The following is a 23,716-nucleotide window of genomic DNA, read 5'->3' as shown; positions in this document are numbered from 1 at the left end:
AGACAAGTGCATAACCAAAAACTGTATTTCTACATGCTTTTTCCTTTAACTAGGTGGTGTGCACTGCGTTGTGCGCAGTGGTATATATGCCAGTTAATATTTAGTTAGTAATGTCGGTGAAAATGAAAATTAGTGAAATACTAAGCAGAGTAAATTAATTTAACAGTCATGCAAAACCATGTAAAACCTACAATTGGCAAGGGTAGTCTTAACACAAGCTAGGATACTACAGAATAATAAGAATTATTTGTGATTACATCTGTAACAGACCTTATTTGGGAAGCAACAATATGCATTGGCAAGTAGAAGACAAAAATGGAAATCCTATCCCTTACAATGTTTGGTAGTGAACAAAACTGAAATATGATCATCAACTATCACTAAGAAGCTCTATTTTGGTGGCTTTGAGCTCAAAACTACCACAAAGAAGATTGAGATCTACTTCATGCACAATGAATTAGCAGTCAAAGGTATTTCAAAGCATGCGAGAAAAAAAAATGATTTTAGTGAAGAAGTCTTGGGCTGGCAAAAAAAAGGCACAAATAAGCAGCAAGGATTAGTTTTTCATCGAGTAATTTGTGCAACCACAAACTGAAATAACTCTTGCAATACCCCTTCCAATTTCGTCATATTCGGTAGCAACCAATTTAACAAATACCATATATTTTTTATTTAACCCCAAAAGTGTGTGTACTTTTTAAACCCCTATATGTACACACAAAAGTTTATTTCTACTTTTTTCGCTTAAAAGAAAACATTTAGACAAAACATTCTAAAACATACCAGACAAAAAATTGGGCAGATGAAGAAAAAAAGTGTAAAAGTAGGTGCATTTCAGTCCAGTGGATAGAAAAATGAAAAATAGGAAGAAAGAGGAGAAGGAAAATTACCTTAAGACCAAGTGCAGTGCGGTGGGAGGAAGAGAATTGAGCCAGGAATTGTTGTCTGTGAAATGAGTCTCTTAAACAGTTGGAAAGAGAAGAAATTTATGAATTGGGTTGCAAAGTGATTGACAAAGGTGCAGCGTGGTATAGGAGACAGCTAAGATAGTCTGGACAATGAATTTTTCGTGCAAGGATTTTACTATGAGTCACGAGTGCTTCGTAACCATATAGCTAAAAGGTGTCGTGCCTAGAAATGTTTTATACAAATAAAGTGGGTACTGTCAAGTTTTATAGGAAGGGAGTCGTATATTGGGAACGGCTAAATAATAGACCACTGGTGTTGTGTTTTGCATAGGGTTTGCACAGGTGATTTCTTTAAATAGCTAGTTTCTGTATTAAATTTTTTATGTATATATTCTTTTGCTAATCATATATTTTATGGGAGCGTGAACTGTTGTTAATATAATGCATCCTGGATGAAGAGAATTATTGCATAATACATTAGATTTGTTGTGTAGTAGCTGTTTCGGATTAAACGAGTACAATCGGAAAAGATTTTCAAGAGGAAATGGAAACAATAGAATGCTGCACGGACAAACAGTTGATTATGTGTTCAGGAAACTAAACATCAAAAATTAAACAGCTTCTTCTGACTTTAAGCAAAAATATTTCCTGTTGGTCGTGTCTTGCATAGAAGAAAAAGTTGACCATTTAACTTATGACATTGGGCACTCCTACAGCAGGCAAATGAGTTTGGAGTTCTTTAGATAAAACAAATATAGAACATAGGCGGATACAAAAGAAGGATAAAAGAGTTTTTGCAAGTGGACTCATCAAACTGGTAGTGTTGTCTCAAATTCATATGATTGAAGCACCATTCTTGTGTCTTCTGCAGTGTATTTTTTGCTGCTGTTTTCAGCACAGATGATGACTTGATAGTTGAGCATTGCTGTTGGAAGGAAGAATAAGAGTTCATTTCATTTTGCATGAATTTGGTCCAAAAATTCCATCCAACCTTTCGTAAGACAGTTGTTAGTGCATTGTAGCTGAGCATGAATTTTTTGCCGATGTAGATGAATGACTAAAGTGCGGTTCTTTTGCTGATCTGGCGTGCTGATTTTAAAGGGCAGCTTCTGTGAAAATATACTATAGGTTAGGCTCTTTGGATAATAATTTATGATAGCAACAATATAAAAATTAAAGATACCAGTTGAAGAGCATCTTCAAGAGTGACGCGATGGAAAAATGCTGGAAAAGTTAAATCCTATGCGAAGCTATCTGATAAGCCGGTGATAACTTGTTGATAAACACAGGTAGTCTTATTAAAGTGCATTTGTGCGAATGGATCTGACTGTGGTTTGTGTGTTAGCTGTGTAGTCCAGGGAAATGTTTGCTGTTGACAGTTTTTTGTAAAGATGGTTATGTTGAACTACATGTTTCCTAAATGTTTAAACAGAACGATATCACCTGTGCTAAGCTTATGGTCTGTTGCAAAGTCATTCCAGCCTTGATCAAATTGAAAATTTGTTAAGGTGATCAACCAATATGCATCTCTTGCTTTGACAGTCAGGAATAGCTGTCTGCACTGTCATATCATTGGAATAAGGCCATCTGGAACATGCTGTCGAATTAACAATATCTTTAGTTATGGTTGTTAGAATTTTCTGTGTAGAAAAAAGGCGATTAGCATGCATCAAAGAAGTACCAGTCTTTTATTTTTTGTAAAACAAATCGTAAAATAGAATGGTTGTGGCCCATAGACATTAGGATTAACCTCAGGAAGAGCAGTATCTGGAATAAGAATAATTGAAATAGCAGTTAGTCAGAAAACAGCATTTTTGTAATACAAGGATGAAATGATGTGAATTTACAATTACCTGGTGGATATGGAGAAACAAACATTAGGACACGTTGTAACCACTTAGGAATGGAAATAGTATTCTTAAGTTCAAGAATTCCAACGTCTTCAATCAAGGCCGAATATTGTTGAATGAATGCATCATCGTATTTATAGGTATAATGTTTGGGATCTCGCTGTAAAGCTGTAGCAAGACGATGTTGGTCAGGAAGATGAACCTGTAGGGTGTAAACTGCTGGATTCATTTCTGTCAGTCGAAATTCATATATGCGTCACAAAGCTTCTGGGAGGTGAAACCCAACGTCCTTGTTGGAAGCGATTAATTTCATCAATGTTACCAACAGATTCTTGATCAAGAAGATTAAAACTAATAAGATCATGACCTTTAAAAATATATTTATAAAGGTACTTAACAAGTTTAACAGTCGAATATATTTCAACATTCATGTGGCAATCAAACAAAGCTAATAAGTACGGGCTGTAAGGTATCACCCATCTGTTGTCCAACTCATGCTTGTGCACCTTTATTTTTCTACCATCATTTCTTCTTCTATAACATGGATAGCTGTCCTTACCATGAACTGTATAAGGTACAAAATTCTTAGGATAATGATTTCTTAAAAAAAGGGTAGGATAATAAAGGGTACTTTTGAAATGAAACATCTTCTCTATCTAGTGATGAATTTTTAATAACATATTTTGAAATAGATTGACAATGTTACAAATAGACAAAAGGAGGGGAGACAAGTGATATTTTTCAAAATTAAGGGATATTAAGGGAAACTATCAGAAACCTCAAGGAAGGTTTCTGGAATTTTCCCTTTAGATAAATGCTTCAAGTATCCACGTTCATAGAGAATAGGCAATTAACAATACTACATCTTTTATGTTCATCATCTCAAGTATACGTCTTTCCGCATTTCGTTCTTGGCAGTCTCAAAAGTACCCTAACATATTCTAACTCGAATTGAAAAATATTTAGGTAGACTCAATTTCTCAAACTACTCGTGGATTATTTAGCCACAACAATTTTCTTTGTCATCATATATCAACTCTCCAATTGATTGGAACATCCATAAATAAATCTATGGATTAGGTCTATCTCATTATTTATAACCTCTGTATTTTGTAGTGCATGATAAGATGTTAATTAATATTCTAAGGGTTCTCCATCCAGGCTGACAATTAACAAGGTTGGGTTGATTATGTAATTGCCCAAAACAAGTAAATCAAAATTGATGCTGAGTAGGCCTAAAGAAACCTTCTCTTTTCACTGGGCCTGTCAATCGGGCCTAATGAGCCGGGCTTTGATGAGCTCAAGGTCAGCTCATTTAATTTGAAACTTTTTCGGGCTTCGGGCTATGAGTTTCGGGTTCATAAATGTGAAACTCATATTCAACTCACATAATATTCGGGTTGTGAGCCTTAATCGAGTTTAGCCCAAACTCACTTATTACTCCTTAATTTTCTTAATATAATTACTATAACTATTAAGTTGTAAAACTAATTTAACATTTACAAGACTATAATGTTAAAACTAAACATGAACAAATAATAGTTCTTAACAAGTATATAAACCAAAATTTTTTTCAACAATATTTATATTTAATTCGTTCAAAATGCATGAAAAATAGTAATAAAACATGCGATCATAGGCCAATACATCTTTAAAAGTTGAAACTTTTTTTATAATCTTGTGATTTAAATCCAAATATGCTTGATGATTTTTGTGTTTGTAGACCAAAAAGAAATCAACAAATATTATGCCAATACAAAAATTTACTCAACCAATAAGAAAAGTTAGAGATCTAGTTATGCATTACTAATATTGGCTCTCAAGAAAGCTCATGAAAGAGTCTTTAAATGTATTGTTGTGTTTTGCAATTTATATATATATTTAGTATTTAGTAATAATATATTTGGATATATAATTATACATAATATCAAAATATAAATATTATATATATAGGTAATTAAAGGGTCGACCCTATACCGGGTTTGAACCTAATAAGGCCCAAACTCGGCTCATATTTAATTCGGACCTATTTTTTAGGTTCAAACTTAGATCGGCTCATTAAATGGTCGGGCTCGATTGCCTATATAGCGCGGACGGCCAGATTGATTGCCGCCACCGGTGAAAAAGAGCAGATAGAGAGAGCGAAGCAAATTTTTCTTGCTTCCTTCCTCTTCCTTTTTTCTTTCAATTCTTTTTTTACTTTGACAAGACCCTTACGGGTTACAGTGTGCATCGAACCAGTCAATCTCAGAAAATCCAGCAGCAATTGGAAGGAAAAAAAAGATTAAAAAAACCCAGCAGCAACACTGTTACTTTGATACTCATCTGATACCCATGTTTCTCTTGACGTGTTCAAGCCATCTAGAAGCAGACCGTTAGTTTTGTGTCATCAGTTTGACTGCTAACTTGGAAAGCCATCTACTCTGCCTTAAAATTTGTCGGCGAGAGTCATCCGTCGGACCGATCATATTCTGCGACCGACCAAGCGACTAACCAGGTCTGCTTGGTAACTCTATTTAAGGCTCGTAAACTCCCATGAACTGGCCGCGTCAGGTTTGAACTTGGAAGTTCTTCACGAGTCTAGTCCGCGAGGGATTTGCACATCCGCGAGGGATTTGCACATCCGCAATTCAGAATGCATTAGATGAGGGTAAAACAAAATCCGTTTCATTCATTTCACTAGTAGTTTAGTAAGGGCGTATCAAACGCTCTACGACGAAAGGGGAAAGCAGGCCGACGATTTCAGTCGAATCTCTACGACGAAAGGGGAAAGCAGGACGACGATTACAGTCGAATCGGAGCTATTTGTTTGGGGACTAAGCAACTAGTACGATCATTATTCTTTCAAAAAACTCTCGAAATAAGGTGCCGTCCTTTCACACTTCCTCCTCGCCTGCGTGACTAAAACCAGTGAAAATTTTCATCAACTAAATGCAACATATGCATCGACTAATAAAGCAGAAACAACAGAATCAGAGGCCCAATTACCAATTAATTCATGATTGTCTCCAACTAAAAAAAAAAATGAAGAAGAAGAAAAACTTTGTTTGCCAAGCTAATAAACGAGGAAATTTTTTTACTTCGATTCCCAGGTGGCTTGAGTTTACAAAAAGTCGCCAAGGATGATATCATGAGTTTGCTACTCACTACCTGAATAATTAGAGGTAGACGTAAAACGCTGTTTATGCAAAAAAGAATGTACAGAAGTGAATAATTAATTAATCACCGTCCACAAAGAAACACTTACAGCTATATTACAGCCGTACTAAAACTTAAAAAAATATATATATTTGCTCAAGGTCGGTCAGATGTAATTCTGAAACAAAAACGCATCTCTACTTCCAGTGTAATCTAAACTCTCTTCTGCTTGTTCTGCTACCTCCGTTTGTACCTGCATCAGTAACAATGGTCTTAAGAACGCATTTTGAATAGCATTGCTATCCTGCATTGCCCATTTCCAACTTCCAGGCCCATGCAGAAGATCAAACAGCTATTGCGCAACTCAAGTAACAAGCTCAAATCAATACATATGTGACAATATGATATACTCTCCAACCTCTGACGTCCAAAAATCTTAACATTAGGCATAACCAGATCCTATGTTTTAGTCACTCGCATGGTCTTTTAAAAACTTATGAAGCAGAGTTTATCTTGGGAGTACTCAGCATTCGGCCAGTGTATCAAGACTCTACATATAGGATATGACAAGAGAAACATGACCAGATTCATACCTTGACTTGCTTTTGAATGAGGATTTCTTCTTCCCACCTCCTTGAGGGTTTCTTTTCTGTTTTTTCTCACTCATGTCACTCTGAAAAAGCTCCCGCATCTCTTCCATTCTAGATTGGGTTTTCTGGGAAGGATGTTTGGATTTCTTTTCCACCCTCCTTGTAATTTTTCCAGCGTCAGTAGCCCTTTTCACAGCTTTCACAGCTTTTGCCCGCCGATAAGCTAAATCAACAAGGGAAATTCCAGCATTCTCTTTCTTACTTTTGTCAATGCCCTGGAGGGGAAAAAAATTATTGCTAAACCCAATACTCGAGAAACTAGCTATAAGAACAAAAGACAGTCAATTAAAGAACTGTAAATGATAACACTGGCAAAGAAAGTAAAGCAGGTCAGCAACAAATGAAGCTACAACGTGCATGCAATCATAGCAAGAATTTAGTCATAAACAGTCAGAGGCAAAAAGTAAGAGCAAGTGTACATACCTGGAGAACTTCACTGTCATCTTCCAGTTTCTCTCTAGCTGCTTCCAACTTCCTCCTTTTCTTTCTAGGAAGATTTTTCTGAAGAAAACAATCAGATAAAAATGTGTGACAACTTATGCCAACAATTTTGTACTTGTGTCAATAAAAGATAATACGAACCTCCCTATCTCGCTTTCTTTTTTCTTTCATCTTAAGATCTTCAGCTTGTTCAGCACTAACTAGCTCATTTCCAGGATGCTTCCTATTTTGCAACAATTCCTAGCAACAGAAATCAACATGTTATCTCCATATCAAATACTTTCCGCCACAACCTTGCATTAAGGAGACAAACCGAATCCAGAGTCCATGACTTAACCAGATACCATTAATGAGAATTAGTCTTGTCCATGCAAGTATAAAAGCAAAAATGGAAGATTCAAGCAACAAAGAAATTCAAAAACTACAAACTACAGGGAAGCTAGCAAATTTGATGTTTTATAAACATGGGTCACATAGGGGAATAGTCAAGAAAAAATAATGTATGTGCAGCAAAATCAATTGCAAGGTTTCAAGCACAGCTGAGGGTACTAAATCATGATCCGTATTTACGAAACCAATACAGGTCTGGCACAAAGGAGTAGGCTATGGCATTTGACCCTTCCTGACACAACGCCTTACAATTGCAGCAATCTCATGAATCCTGTTTGCCATTATGGAGAAACAAAAATGGGTTCACAAAAATAACAGAAACCCTCTACAAAGAGAAAATGAGAAGGAAGAAATGGAGATTCTGGACAAATGCCAAAATTTTCACATGAGGTCCTTGAGACAAGTGCTACTGTTGCGGCAAAGCCAGAATACCTGATTCTAGGGGCAACAAGTCACCTAAACATTATTTCTGTGAGAATAGTTGAAACAAAATAGGAGAATAAGCAGATGACGGAATCCCAGTAGGGAAAGTTGAATTTTTGCAACGAGATGATTATCAAAATCTTCAAGGAAAGAAAAAGGAGCATCAGTGATGATGATTAAGATTCTTGAGAGGTGGCTGAGAGTGGCGGCTGTGTGTTTTTGTTCAAGGTGGAAGATGACAGTGAACAGTGGTCATGCTGCGATGAGAGAAAAAATGTGTTGAAGATTGAGTTGGGAATTAGGATTTGGGGCTGATGATGAAGATGAAAGCTTGAGGAGTGTGTTAGCTATGCCGTTTTTAGGGCTATTGAGGAGTGAGGAAGAGGACATTGATTAGCCATGTTTGGGCCTTTCCTCAAATTTGTTTTGGGACTTTGGACTTTAAGCAATATTTGGGCCCTAAGAAAAAACAAATGGGCTAGTTATTAGACTTGCTTTTGGGATGAAAAAAACAAACAGACTACCAACTTTCACAATATAGACCCTGTGAAAATAACAAACGATTTTTCTATTTGTTTCATACTAAATATAGAGTATAAGCAGAGAAACTAAGAAAACGAGGTCAGAAAAAGGTGTCCACAGCTAAAAACCACAGTACCAGAAGTGTGGTATGTTTCCAACTGATCAATAACACACAAAAACAACAGAGACAATAATGGATTCAGCAGTTCCAAAGGCCTCAACGGATAGTAAACCAATTCTAATGAACATTCTCTTATTCCCCACATAATGACTTAAAAAATGATCAAATTGAAATCTTCATAGAGCCAAGTAGTGAAGCTTGAATAGCGCAGCAAAGCATTCAAATCAGCACAACAATAGTCAAGACCACTGATCCACAAACCATCCAAGTATCTCATCATCAAAATTGAAGCATAGATTCATATTTCCATAGTATCCCCATGGAAAGTTGAAACTTACCTTGGCCGCCTTTGCAACAAGCTTTTTCTCCTTTTCAGTAGCAAACCAAGTTCTTTTAGGGCGTGAGTAAATTTCATCTTTATGCGCAATCATGTTTTCAGCCTGCAATGCATTGAGGAATTCCTGTTAATATTTGTCAAAATGATACCACAAAAGATATGTGTCTAGTTCCAGCAGGTAACAATGCAAGTGCCATGGAAACAAGTCACACCAGTTTTCAGATGATGCTGGTGCCAGAATAAAGTATTGTCTACTTTCAAGTCAACTGTTTCACAAAATATACCACGAACAAGCAAGTTGTTCTCATAAATATCAAAATGGAAACTAGAAGAAAGGAAACGTGATTAACCTTAGCGGCTTCCATTTCTGCTTTTCTCAAAGCCATTTCTTCCCTGCAAAAACCAAATTGATGTTGAAACAAAAGGCACAAGTTCAATAAAATACAGGTTAGTGTTAGAATATTGAGAAACCTCTCTTCCTGAAGAATTTCGGCAACTTGGTCTTCCATTTGCTCAATCATTTGAGACCACTTAGTTGTGGACTGCTCTGCCACAATTCGGCTCTTCAACTTGGACCCAGCTCTTTTAACCTGCCAGAATGTATCACATTTACATTTACCAGCATAAACATCCTTCTCTTTCAGGTCTAAACTACTAAAGAAAAAGGAGGGGTAAAAAAAAAGAACACCCTGTTGCACCACCAAAATCATCTGAAATGAACTTCTCATGTAGTGATTCATTCACAAGGACCAACACTGATTGATTGGCATATTTCTCATTCAAAAATGCAGCAGGGTGTCAATCTAGGGGGAAAGGCTTAACGTTAATATAGAGTTATAAAAATCTTAAGAACCATGAAATTACTCAAATTAGTGGCTAGAAGCTTGAGAGGTATCAGCAGGTATGTTGCAGTCCGAGATGGCATCACATTGCAGACAAAAGAATCACAGCCAAAACCAGCTATTTGCAGGCAAGATCTCAAAACCATTTTTACCTTTTTGCCTTTAGAAAAGTGTGGCTTGTGGACATGACCAAAATCCAAAATGTTTCTGACTTGTAGTGCAATATTGAGTTTCAATCATAGAAATTTCCCCCGTCACTAGATGTAATGGAGCATAGCAATATCATATTAAGTTAAAATACAATTACCAATCACTAGAACACCTTCTCATTGAAGCATAAAAATCACAAACATGCACAAAATGCAAAGCATTCTACAATTGCAACTCTGCAAAATGAAGATGAGGCTCTTACAATGGCTTTCAGAAGAGACCGATCATTGTCAGTCACAAAAGTAACAGCATACCCTTCCCTACCAGCTCTAGCTGTACGACCGACTCGATGAACATAACTGGAAATAAAATTAAGAAGAAAAAATTAACAGAACCGACAGAATTCAAAGATACAATCAATCCAAAGAAATTCAATTCTCAGAGACCAGGGAAGGCTCCAAAGAACAACATATGCATAGAAGAAACTGCATATGGCTGCATACAAATACGGAATCAAGAAGAGCAAAACAACTGAAATCATGTAACTCCAAGCAATTTTTTGGGGGGACCAATATTACAAACCTTGTAAGGTCGCGAGGACATGCAAAATTGACAACTGTTTGGACTCCAATAATGTCAAGTCCCTAAAAAAAGAAAAGAAGTTAGGCCATAAGCACGTGATATTTTAAATTTGTGTTTTAACTGCGCTGCCGAGTTTTCAGACTGTACAATATAGACAGAATAAAGAATTGAAAGCAATGCTAAAATAAAACCCTACAAAAGATGGACTAATTATCTTACTCGAGCAGCAACATCAGTTGCAATCAGAAAATCCACTTGTTGCTTCCGAAAAAGTTCCAAAGCCTACAGAAAAAGTACCAATGAGAATATGCTAGCTGAACAGTTACAAAGTAACCTACTTTAATTTTTAAAGCAGGATGCAGGATGCAAAGTCTCACGTCTAGGCGTTGAGCCTGGGTCAGATTTCCATGAAGCTCAGCAGCTTTTAAGCCAGCCAACCCAAACAAAATTTTCAACCGATGGGCAGCCTGCTTTGTCCCACTGCCACATGAAAATGAAATTTCTGAGAAAATGTAGACTTAAATCAACACTAACCAGTGTTAAGACCTGGAAGGTTCTCAATTATCTGAACTCATAACATGGATGATGTAAACATAAAACATACACTCAAATAACCTATTTATCAACCATATTTATACATCAGGAGTCGAACAAAAATTTAACGAATGAACTCGTATCACTTTATCTGCGGAAACCTGAAAATAATGACTTTAGATGTGAATGTCCTAGAGCACAGAGCAAGAAGTACTGCCTCCTGATTCCCTTCACGCATCCGGCGTATCCTAACCACCCTACATAAATGCAGAACAGGACAATAAATTCGCAATGTCTAAAGAAAACCAAGTTTTTCAGCAAACCAGTTGACATGGTGAAGAAAATGAATAGCGATGTAGTACACAATAAAAATACAAGGCTCTGAGAACCCTTTGCCATCAGCATAAGCTGCTAAGTGCCAGAGAATCTCTGGGATGACTTACTCTTCAGTTAAAGTTGCTGGCCTTTTTGTGGATGGATCGGCTGAAAGTCGCAGAGGTTTGTTCAAGGATAGCTTGATAAGCTCATCAACTTCCTCTGTCATGGTAGCTGAAAATAGCATGGTCTGTCTACGTTTAGGACACAGTCTTACCTGAGACAAGCCCTCCAATAATCACTTAAAGAAAGCACACCCAAAGTACAAAAACAACCACAGAAGGGATTATTCAAAACGATTGAAAGAAAAGAAAAATATTAGAGGAGTTAAAGTAAAATGGATTCTCATTGCAAAACTTCCTAAAAATGCCCATTCTCCATACAAGGAAAAAGACACAGTCGTCAAACATACCAGCTCACGAATTTCAGCACTGAATCCTAACTCCAGGAGACGATCCGCTTCATCAAGGATCAAAACAGCAAGCTCATCCAAATCTATGGACAGAGAATTCCGGAGATGATCTATCATACGTCCTGGAGTAGCAACAACTATATCCGGCTTGGACCTCAAAGCTGCCTCTTGCGTCTGAAAATTGCTCAAGGTTAGCAAACTTTCTCTGGTAGACAACCAAATGCTATGAGTAGACAAGGTATGATAAACCATCAGTAGTGTAAAAGTAAAGTCCTTGAAAAAACACTAATAGTTAGATAATGTAATCACATGAGGAACTACCATGATCTGGTACCTCCATGCATTTTTTAAATAGAAACTGAGACTAACAAAATTCCCAAATATGTACCACCAGTCCCTACAGAAGAAAATTAACTTCAACCCTGGGCAATTGTTTCTTCTACTTTTCCTTTTCAGCATTTAGGGGCAGAAGGGAGGAAGTTCTGCATACTCTATCCAATTCGTATTTGCAAACAAATGCAACCAAGTTCCAACTATTACCTATTATGTGATACAAATGCCTAACTCCTATTCACTAGTAGCATGCCACCTTTCCATCTAACTCCAAACTAATGTGAAGCTTGACAATGTTTTAAGCTTACTCATATGTAGAACCAAATTCAGCTCAAAATCCACTCTAATTCTAGAAGCAAAGGCAGTGGGGAGAAAAAGGAAGTAAAGAAGGCATTGACTAGCATCGTACAAGCCAAAAGATATGGGAGAACTGAAAACGAACTAAAGAGCGTTTATCTGGCAGTCAATACAACTACATTTAAAAGATGCAGCAAAGTGAAAATGAATGATAAAAAAGCACAAGATGAGATGGCATAGTTCTCTTGCAAAGCAAGCATGATAAACAACAAACCTTCAATGAAAGCCCACCAACCACCAGACAACATCTAATATCTGTCATGAATTGAGCAAGCTTTTCTATCATGCTGTGGACCCTGATTCAAAAGGTTGAATAAAAATTAGCCAATCAATTAAATATAATTCAAACATAAACCTGAGCAGAGAAGTCAATGCACCACTTTTATCATCATTAACATATTTCGGTTGACTTTGAAAAGAAAGAAAGAGTTTTACTGAGGAGAAGAAAAGACACAATTAAGATCATGGGGAATGATTGAGGAAATGGAATAAAACTGTTCTAATTTTATATGACAAATCAAGTGAATCGACTGACAGCCTAATCTCAAAACTTACTGCACAGCTAACTCCCTTGTTGGCGTCAGAATTAGAACTCTAGTGGCAGGGCGATTCTTTGGACGGAAATGTAACCTTTCCAGTGTTGGCAAGGCAAAGGCAGCCGTCTGCATGAGCAAAGTCAAACAAGAAAACATACCAATAACTGCAATTAATTTTTTTAATATCTCTTTCTTATTTCTACAATTTTTTTAATCTCTTTCTTATTTCTACAAGCATAATGGCATAAATACAGCATACATCAGTTAAAAGAAACAATAAGCAAATAAACCCCATGAAACATCTCCATCTGTATATAACTTCCATGGACCTGTTATTGCACTTCCAACTTTTAAAAAAAAAAATTCTCTCTTTTTCTTCCAATCATAATGGCAAAAAACCAGCATACATCGGTTAAAAGAAATAAGGAAATAAAGCCCATAAATATCTCCATCTATATTATATACCTTCCCTGAACCTGTTATTGCACTTCCACATATATCACGGCCTGCTAATGCCAACGGAATACATGCAGCCTACAACAAAAGATCCTCAAATATTTATCATCTCACAAAAACATAAGACTACTGGATGCGTGACTTTATCATATATCCATCAAATTAAAGTCACATTTTAAAAACCAAAAGAAAAAAATGGAAAAGAAACAGAAACCTGAATTGGTGTGGGCTTGGTATAGCCCAATGCTTCACAAGCTCGAAGTAAGGGCCTCGAAAGATGCAGCTCCAGAAATGAATTTGCGTGGTAGGAAACTTCCTCCGCCGACCCAAAGAATGGTTTTTTATCACTGACAGCATTACTATTAGCCATATCATCATCATCTTCCTCCCTATAGTCTTCCTAAATTTTAAACCCATAAAAATTATTATTATTTGAAAAAAAAAAAGAGGCTAATGATCTTGACACTCCAGCATTAGCTTCAGGCACTCTTCTCTTACTTTATATTAGCCAAAATAATACAAATACCCCCAAGTTTAGGTTTTTTAACAACTTAAATGCCTAGGTATAGGGACAGTTACAAACTAACAAAAAGTATTACTTTCTAGCTTCCTTTCAATCATACTAGTTACTATTTGGAGTACATATTACAGTTTTAACCCAAGAAACAAAGCAAAAAAAAAAGAAGGAAAAGTATTTTTATCACGTTTACAAGATAATACCATAAGGGAAGTGTCAAGATCATAGTGTATGTATGAACTTGATAACATGACACAAATTTTGACAATTCAATCAGTAGAAAAGTGAAGGTGGATTGCGTAACTTCCGGGATTAAATACTGAAGTAGGGGTGAGCATTAGCCGGAATGAATTAGATTCCACTAGCCTCATTCAAAAGAAGGAACAAGAAAAGGAAGAATTACTGTCTAGGTAGGTTTATCGAAAAGGCAATTCCACCCAAAAGAAAAAGGAGAAAGGAAAAAATGAAATGAGAAATTAAGGGGGGGTTGAGAGCTACTAACTTGACAGTCAGGTTGGGAATCGGAGTCGTGATCGTGGTCGTGGTCGTGGTCGTGGTCGTGGTCGTGGTCAGAGGTGGGGATAGGCGGGGAGGGGGCAGGGGTGGATCGCTGTTGGAGGAGGGCTTGGGAGATTTTGAAGTCAATGGAAGTGGTGCAGCGGCGGGCATGCTCGTCGGCAACTGACTGGGAGTAGGAAGAGAAATCCCAGGGAGAGTGCTTGGATTTTTTATTCTTTTTAGCTGGAGAAATTGATATTTCGTCTTCCTCCTCGTTAACGGCGTCGTTTTCCACTTCTCCGTCTTCTTCGCCTGAGTCGTCCTTACTGTCGTCGTGCTCGTACTCGATTTCCTCATCGCTCGGGGTTCAAACAAGAAATCTGAAGCCATTGAGTGGCGACTAGCGAGATGATGTTGTGTTTGGTGACTTATGGGGATTCTCAATTTCAGCTTTCAGGAGGAGGAGGAGGAGCTGCTGCTTTTTTGGACCTTACACACCAGCAGTTGCCTTTTGCTGCACTGCACGAGACTTAGAGGGTTTTAGCTAAACTAGCAGAAGAACACCGTGCGCAAACAATTTAAGTGATGCCCACAATGAGTTGATATTCATGTAATTTATGGATTTTTTTGTTTTGTATAATTAGGGGTGCAAACGAGACAAGCCGAGTCAAACATTAAACTTATCGAGTCAGGCTCGATTACTGTACACTCGAGCTTGAGCTCGACTCAAATAAGTAAGAAGCTGGCTCAAGTTCGACTCGATAAGGCTCGATTTACTCAACTCGACAAGAGCTCGAATTGGCTCGAAAATTTCTGTCACTAAGCACATAATTTTTAAACGCAATCCAGATTGCATTTTCTAACAGGACAAGCTAAAAATTACCCCAGAATGAGAAAATAAAAAGTGAACAATCAAAAACTACAAACCAAAAGTATTTCAATCAAACAGAAGGTATATTCCATGAAAATGTATGTAAGAAGTTAAGAAAAGAAACCCAATATTCTTACCAATCTTCAAAAAACAGTCCCTAATAATAATAACAGATCCAAATTCAAAAAAAAATAAGGAGAAAAAAGTACATTGACAGAAAGCCTTCTTCCAATCAATAATCAGTACAATCTTAATTCACCGATCATGATATAGAAAACAATTCAATACATGCGAAAGTCCAAATAAATTCTAAATAAATTGAGAGAAATTGGGGACGGAAATGGGAAAGAAGAGGCGATCTAATTCTAACGAAAGCTCGGTCGCCATTAACAGGAAAGAGGAAATTAATAAGGGAAGAAGAGAAAGGACAACCTGTTCGCTTTGCCTGTTCGCGAGGCCCTCCACCAATGGAGCTGATGAAATGGGCGTTGGAGAGGGCGGCAGTGGTGGGAGTCGGAGATTGTTCGCTTTGCCTACCGTAGCTTCTAACTGGGAGTCGGAGAGAAATGGCGGCAGTGGTGGTGGCAGAAGTGGCCAACAAACTGGGAGTCGGAGAGAAAGGGCTCTTCAATTGAAGGCCGGCAGTGGTGGTGGCAGAAGTGGCTTGAGCCTTGAAGACAGTGGTAGCGGCGGCTAGGGCTTGCTTTTGATTTGGGGAAAGAAGAATGCGGACAGCAGAACAGCCGAGTGGGAAGAAGGAGATGTGTTTGTGACTTTGGGTCCACCGTCCTCCACTCTCTTGGTCCTTGGAGAAATGGGAAAAATCCATTTTTCATCCTCAAACTTTGTGACTAAGACACATTTGGTCCCCAAACTTTTTGACCAGACACATTGAGTACATGTATTAACTATTTTTTGCCACATTTAGTCAAAAAACGGGAAAATTTTCAATTTGGACGGTGAAACCCACGTGGCCGTTAACTTATGCATCGGGAATCAATGCAAGTCAGACTAAAGTCCACACATTCTCTCTCTAATGCAAGTCGACACAAAATGTTGACTAAAAGTACACTCAAAGTCTAAGGGTGGAGCTCCTAAATGATGAGTTCTGAGGTCTGCAGTTTTTTTTTTTTTTACAATGAGCTCTTCACAGGGTAATTCTTACATCTTTTTGTTTATTGATCTCATGTAGCTCTCTTTTTGGTAGTTCTTGTGATCACTATATTTATTGTTTCTAAAGGTTCATGTTCATGGACTGATATCCCTCAAAAATTACGTTTCAAGTTGATTATGAGACAAAGTTTTGGAATGAACAAGTAAAAAAAAAAAAGAAAACAAAAACTCATTCTTTTCCTACACCATTAAGTAGAAAAAGCACTGAGGAGATAACACAATCTTCATATCACACAATCTCATATATGAAGATGCACAACAACCATTTCACGCAATTAATAATAGGAAAAGCATGAAATAAAGAATATATACTAAACATATGGGATTGCAGATTTTATTACAACTTCAGTCAAAGTTCTGCCCCATGAAAGCATGCTATTTCTACGTTTACAAAGCATGCCCCATGAAACATATGATAGTGCAGATTTTAGGAAAGGCATGCCCCATGAAAGCATCCTATTTCTACATTTACAAATTCAGTCAAAGTTCTGCCCCATGAAAGGAACGAACCACAGTCATCACCCCCAGATTCGGTAACTCATTCCAAGCTTAGTACCAATTTTCCTTCTCTTGCATGTCCCCTATTTTTCCCAGCAACAGAGATCATAAGTAGCATGGCCAACATCAAGATAATACAAATCATAATTTTAGGAGCTCTGCTAATCTCACGCAGCTTTTCACTCCACAAGCTAGCATGTTCTCTGTCTCTATCAGCACTCCCTCCATGATTGGATCCTTTAGCTCCTTCAAATGCTGCGCAACCAATGAAGAAAGCCAAAAGCAATTCAATGATAGTCAATGACAGAGTGTGTGCAGTAGTGAACCCAAAAGGACCTTGTAACGAAAATTTTCAATCAAAATTGAAAATCGTCTTCCAGTTAACGAAGCATACGGACGGACCTGAAGGAGATTATTCATGATAATGGTCCCGTCTCCAACATTGGCCTGAATGATATTCATAAATGTGGTTCGATTCAGTCGCAATAGCTGGCTCAGTCTTTTTGTTCGTACAGTGAACAGCTGAGGCCTATAGCAAAGAACCCCAATCTCACCACAGAGATCACCATTTTTTGCCTCCCCAACAATCTGAAAATTCAGTCACAACATCTTCAATATAAGAGGAAAGTCTAAATCTTTCATTATTTGTTGAAGTAGATAGTCTAGTCCAGGGAAAAACAAGGGGGGAGTATTTGATCCGAGCATATGCATTGCACTTGCCTGCTCGCCAATATTTTTGAAAACCAGTAAATCCTGTGAGCAGTTCAAACATCAGCAGCAGGCATTTATGAGTCAATAGCTTTTTTACAAGTCCAAATGAGGGTAACAAATTACAAGCACATGACTTTCGATAAATCACAATGAAAAAGATGAAAAAGGAAGCCCAATTTTACCACTGCTCCTGACACAAGAATGTAAAAATCTGTTGGAGCTTCATTCTGCAGAATTACATCCTCCTTGGGAGGAAAGTACTCAGCTTTCATCTCTGAAACCTGGCAGTATAGGAAGTAAATGCTATAAGGGCTCAAACTTGAAAAGTGAAAATGTTCTACCGTTCCAAAGAATTACCAGTTGGAAGAGCAAGTCGTTGGACACGCCACGAAATAAGTACACCTTATCCACTAGGGAGTAAAAGAGAAAATGTGAAATGCTTGACCGGATGGCTTTTGGAAGAGAATCTAGAGTCTCTTGCTGCTCCAGCCCCTCTGAGTCAGTTCTGAACTTCAAGCACAAGTGAGAGAGCATCTGATCTTGTATGCGAAGAGGCAACTGGTTCCTCTGAGCGAAACTTGATGCAGCTTGAATGGTATCTCTCTGTTTATGTATGAATGCACGGCCTCATTAAAATTGAAGATCATGTGCAAGCAGTTAACATAAATATCCTAAACTTAGACTTGACTCTAAGAAATCACAAAAAAACAATGTATAGGTATTACTCACAAATTTTCTGGTCCTACTGGTTCCATGAACAACCAAATTGGTCATATTTCCTATCAAATATGCTGTCAGCCCCAGGTTAAAGAGCATGTAAACGATGTCAAAGATCATCTCTCTCGTATTCTCGGCATGTAGGTCACCATAACCAACTGTAGTTAGAGTAGTGATGGACCAGTACATTGAGGTTACATAACGGATCCACAGACTTTCCCGAAGGAAGTCCCCCATAGAAGCCCCAATCCATGTCTTCTTGTGATTGTGATAACGAGCAGCAAGCAGATACCCACCTCTGCTAATCTCACGCAGCTTTTCACTCCACAAGCTCGGTGGGAAAGAGATAAACTTGGAGAGGAAAAGGAGCTCCACCCTTAGATTTTGAGTGTACTTTTAGTCAACATTTTGTGTCGACTTGCATTAGAGAGAGAATGTGTGGACTTTAGTCTGACTTGCATTGATTCCCGATGCATAAGTTAACGGCCACGTGGGTTTCACCGTCCAAATTGAAAATTTTCCCGTTTTTTGACTAAATATGGCAAAAAATAGTTAATACATGTACTCAATGTGTCTGGTCAAAAAGTTTGGGGACCAAATGTGTCTTAGTCACAAAGTTTGAGGATGAAAAATAGATTTTTCCCTTGGAGAAATTGTTATCTAGTTTCTAATTTAGATCCGTTTGGATTAGCTGTTTTTGGGGTTGTTTTTAAAAAATAGCACTGTATCATTTCATTTTTCAAATACAAATCCGTTTGGATTAGTTGTTTTTGCGGTTATTTTCAAAAATTATATAAAAAACTTTTACTGTAGATGTTTTATGGATTATTTTTAGATGTATTTTTAAAACATATTTTCGAGTATTTTTATAATTTTTAATTTTTATAACAATATACAATTATACATTTATAAATATTTATAAATAAATATATTTATATATAAATATATAAATGTATTATATTATATATAATACATAATATAAATATATTTATAAATGTATAAATTATAATTTTTATATTTTTATATTTATATACATTTATGCATTTATAATACAATTATAAATATTTATAAATAAATATATTTATATATTTTATATATATTATATAAGTAAGTGTATTATATTTATAAATAAATTTATATATTATATATAAATAAATAAGTGTATTATATTTATTTATTATATATTATATTTATAAATAAATAAATAAATGTATTTTAAGTGTATTATATTATATATAATACATAATATAAATATATTTATAAATGTATAAATGTATATTATTATAAATGTGTATAAATTATAAATGAATATTATATAAATGTATAAATTAATATATTATAAATATATATTAATATTATGTATTAATGTAATAAATATAAATGTATAAATTTATTAATATTATGTATAAATGTATAATTAATATTCTGTATATTAATATAAATATATAAATGTATTATATTATATATAATACATAATATAAATGTATATTATAAATGTACATAAATATATATATTATGTTTAAATGTACATTTATATAAATGTTCAATATATATAATATATATTATGTATATATTAAATATATATAATATATAACATTTATATAAATGTATAATAACATATTTATAATATATATAATTTATATAATATATAATATTCATATAAATATATAAAATATATTTTATATAAAATAAAATATTTATAATATGTATAAATAAATATATTTAAATTAATATAATATATATATCCTATAGATAATTGAAATATACAAATTGAAATAAACATATTAAATATGTATTTGGAGTTGTTTTTGATATATTGTTTGGATATGGTGTTTTTGGAGTTGTTTTTAAATACACATTTACTGTAGCATTTGGATTGTGAAAAACAGTTTTTCAAAAACAGGCCCAAAAACAAGAATCCAAACGGACCCTTAGTAATTAGTTATATAAGTAGGATATTTATGTAATTTCCTATGGCTCGCGAGCCACTCGAGCTTTCATACACATGACTCGAGCTCGACTCGTGTTATAAACGGGCCGCTCGAGCTCGATATTGACCGAGCTCGAGTCGAACGTTGACCGAGTGTCAAGAACTCAAGCACAATGGCCTGAATTGGAGTTACTGATTAGAGTTGAATTTGGGAAACGAATTGGAAAAAGAGGAGAAAAGGAAGAATCAGAGGAAGCGAGAAGAAGGAGAGAGAATCAGAGGAAATTGAGATGGAATTTGTTATTACCCAAAAACTATCTTCTTCATATGCGTGGGTCCCCTTTTATAATTAATCCTAACAACCTGCAAATTGCTAATTAACCGACTTAACTAACTACTAACCCAAACGACACCGTTTGATTTCAATTGATTTATGCCCAATTTGAGCATTTATTACAACTAATCCATGTCCTAACAATTCCCTCCGCTTAAGATCAGACTTGTCCTCAAGTCTGGAATATGGGAAACTGGTGTTCAATAAAAGACTTGTCCTCCCATGAAGCTTCTTCATAGTCCAGTTGATCCCATTTGATCAAGAATTGTACAACAAGCTGTCCTCCTCGCAAGATGACCCTCCTTTTCAAAATGATTTCTGGTTGCAAAGGGCATTGATCATGAGTGTCCAACTTTGGCAGTTTGGTTGAACTATTCTGTAATGGCTCCACATTCTTCTTGAGCAATGACACATGGAACACAGGATGCAATTTGGTGCCTGCAGGTAGCTTCAGCTTGTAGGCTACTGAACCAATCTTCTCTTCTACCTGGAAGGGACCAAAATACTTGGCAGACAACTTGAGGCACTTCCTGACTACAATCGTTTGTTGCCTGTATGGCTGTAGCTTCAGGAACACCCAATCGCCCACAGCAAACTCCCTTTCAGTCCTGTGTTGGTCAGCAAAATACTTCATTCTTTGTTGAGCTTTAACTAAGTTATCCTTGATATAATTGGCAACCCTGTTCCTCTCCTGGATCATGTCAGAAGTTGCAGGTACCACTGATTCCAAGTAAGGACCTGGAGGTAGGGGTACTGGTTTGTATCCAAACAATGCCTCAAATGGGGTAATTTTAAGACTGGAATGGTAAGTAGAGTTGTACCACCACTCAGCCATTGTCAACCACTTACTCCATTGAGAAGGCATTTCCCCAGTCATGCACCTTAGGTAAGTTTTCACACACTGATTCAGTCGTTCACTTTGTCCATCAGATTGGGGATGATAGGATGATAAATAATGCAGTTCTGTTCCCATCACCTTGAACAGCTCTCTCCAAAAACCACTAGTAAAGATCCTATCTCTGTCAGTAATGATGGATTCTGGCAGACCATGCAGTCTGTATATGTTATCCAGGAAATTTTGAGCTACTGTCTTAGCTGTGAAGGGATGAGTGAGCATAATAAAGTGGCCAAACTTTGTGAACCTATCAATGACTACCAATATGGTATCATAACCCTGTGATTTGGGCAATTTCTCAATAAAATCCATAGATATATGAGACTAGGCTTGTGTAGGAATGGTAATTGGTTGTAGCAGTCCAGGGTAGGGAACATGCTCAGATTTATTTCTCTGGCATATGTCATAGTTCTGTACGAATGCCACCACCTCTTTCTTCATTCCTGGCTAGTAGAACAGACTCTTTACCTTCTGCCAACAATTTCTCTGACCAGAATGTCCCTCTAAGGCTGAAGCATGTAGGACCTGAATAACCTGTCTTCTAATGTCACTGGAATTCCCAATATAGATCTTGCCTTGATATCTAAGTACTCCATCAGCCCACTTATAGTCAGAGTGTGAGTTGGGATCCAATGATATCTAAGCTATGAAATCCTGACACTGGTTATCAGTTTCATAGCTCTTCTGCAATTCTTCAATCCATCCAGGTCTAACAGTAGTGATGGCTAGGCAGGAGTGTAGTGGGAAGTTGGGATCATGATCAGGTCTCCTTGACAGTGCATCTGCTACTTGATTCTTAGTACCTTTCTTGTACTATATCTCATAATCTAAACCTATCAACTTGGTCATCCATTTGTGCTGAAGAGCAATGTTCAGCTTCTGATCCAGTAGGTACTTCAAGGACTGGTGGTCAGTCCTAATAATGAAGTGATTGCCAACCAAGTAATGCCTCCACTTGGTAACTGCCATTACCAAGGCAAGTAGCTCTTTCTCATAGACTGATAAGCCTAGGTTCCTTGCTAACAGTGCCTTGCTTAAAAAAGCTATGGGGTGTCCTTCCTGCATCAGAACTGCTCCAATGCCCCCTCCACTGGCATCTATTTCTACCACAAAGGCCTGCTTGAAGTCTGGCAGCTTAAGAACAGGAGCTGTGCACATGAGCTCCTTAAGAAGATCAAATGCAGTTTGTGCTTGGGGGTTCCACTTAAAATTACCTTTTCTAAGTAGCTGAGTCAGTGGTTTGCATACCAGTCCATACTGTTTAATAAATCTCCTATAGTAGCCAGTAAGTCCCAAGAACCCCCTCAATTCCTTGACAGATCTTGGTACTGGCCATTGTGAGATGCTCTGGACCTTAGAATTATCCATACTGACCCCCTTATCAGTAATAGTGTGTCCTAGGTAGTCAACTTGTTTCTGAGCAAATGCACACTTGGATTTCTTCACATATAGTTGATGTCCTCTCAGAAGTTCCAGCACAATTCTTAAATGATGAACATGATCTTCCAGTGTGGCACTGTAGACCAGGATATCATCAAAGAATACTAAGACAAACTTCCTCAGGTACGATTGGAACACCTGATTCATTAGTGACTGGAAAGTTGCAGGGGCGTTGGTGAGGCCAAAAGGTATTACCAAGAATTCAAAATGCCCACAATGAGTTTGGAAAGCTGTCCTGTGGCTTCACTCTGATTTGGTGATACCCTGCAGTCAAATCCAACTTGGTTTTAAACACAGCTCCTGACAACTCATCCAGCAATTCATCCACGTTGGGTATTGGAAATCTGTCCTTGACAGTGATCTCATTCAGTTTTCTGTAGTCCACACAAAATCTCCAAGTGCCTTCCTTCTTCTTGACCAGCAGCACAGGGGAGGCAAAAGGGCTGTTACTATGCTTGACAATGCCTTTCTGCAACATATCAGCAACCTGTCTCTCTATCTCCTCCTTGTGGCAATGAGGATATCTGTAAGGTTTCAGTTTGAAGGGCTGAGCCTCTGGTTTGAGAGGTATCTCATGATCCACACTCCTACTTGGAGGCAGTGAGTTAGGAGTCTGGAATACATCCTTATACTCTTGTAGCAGAGCCTCTACCTCCTGGGGTGTAGGTTCTAACTCCCCCTCTCTGTCCTTGTCCTATTTGCCACTCATAGCCATACACATCTGCCTCTTGTACTCTATAAATGTTCTTAAATCTTTGCCTCTGATCAAGTCCAT

At 37.0% G+C, this 23,716-nt stretch overlaps 1 protein-coding gene across 1 annotated transcript; it reads right to left on the bottom strand.

Moving 5' to 3' along the window:
* Positions 1-5,783: 5,783 nt before the first annotated feature.
* On the bottom strand, positions 5,784-14,733 carry LOC113770247 (DEAD-box ATP-dependent RNA helicase 28-like; the record flags this gene model as incomplete). Its single annotated transcript, XM_027314657.1, has 19 exons — positions 5,784-6,149; positions 6,490-6,761; positions 6,970-7,047; positions 7,129-7,227; positions 8,782-8,883; positions 9,131-9,173; positions 9,252-9,370; positions 10,035-10,131; positions 10,355-10,416; positions 10,574-10,636; positions 10,732-10,834; positions 11,050-11,145; positions 11,332-11,480; positions 11,676-11,849; positions 12,580-12,661; positions 12,921-13,027; positions 13,367-13,435; positions 13,572-13,757; positions 14,377-14,733. Coding segments are annotated over 19 exons (2,274 nt in total), but the record flags the coding sequence as incomplete, so codon positions are not given.
* Between the last annotated feature and the right edge of the window lie 8,983 nt (positions 14,734-23,716).

Source organism: Coffea eugenioides, chromosome 5 (genome assembly GCF_003713205.1).
Source record: "Coffea eugenioides isolate CCC68of chromosome 5, Ceug_1.0, whole genome shotgun sequence".
In the NCBI taxonomy this organism is placed as follows: Eukaryota; Viridiplantae; Streptophyta; class Magnoliopsida; order Gentianales; family Rubiaceae; genus Coffea; species Coffea eugenioides.
The sequence above is the reverse complement of the archived record's forward strand: the minus strand, read 5'-3'. Positions and strand labels throughout refer to the sequence as shown.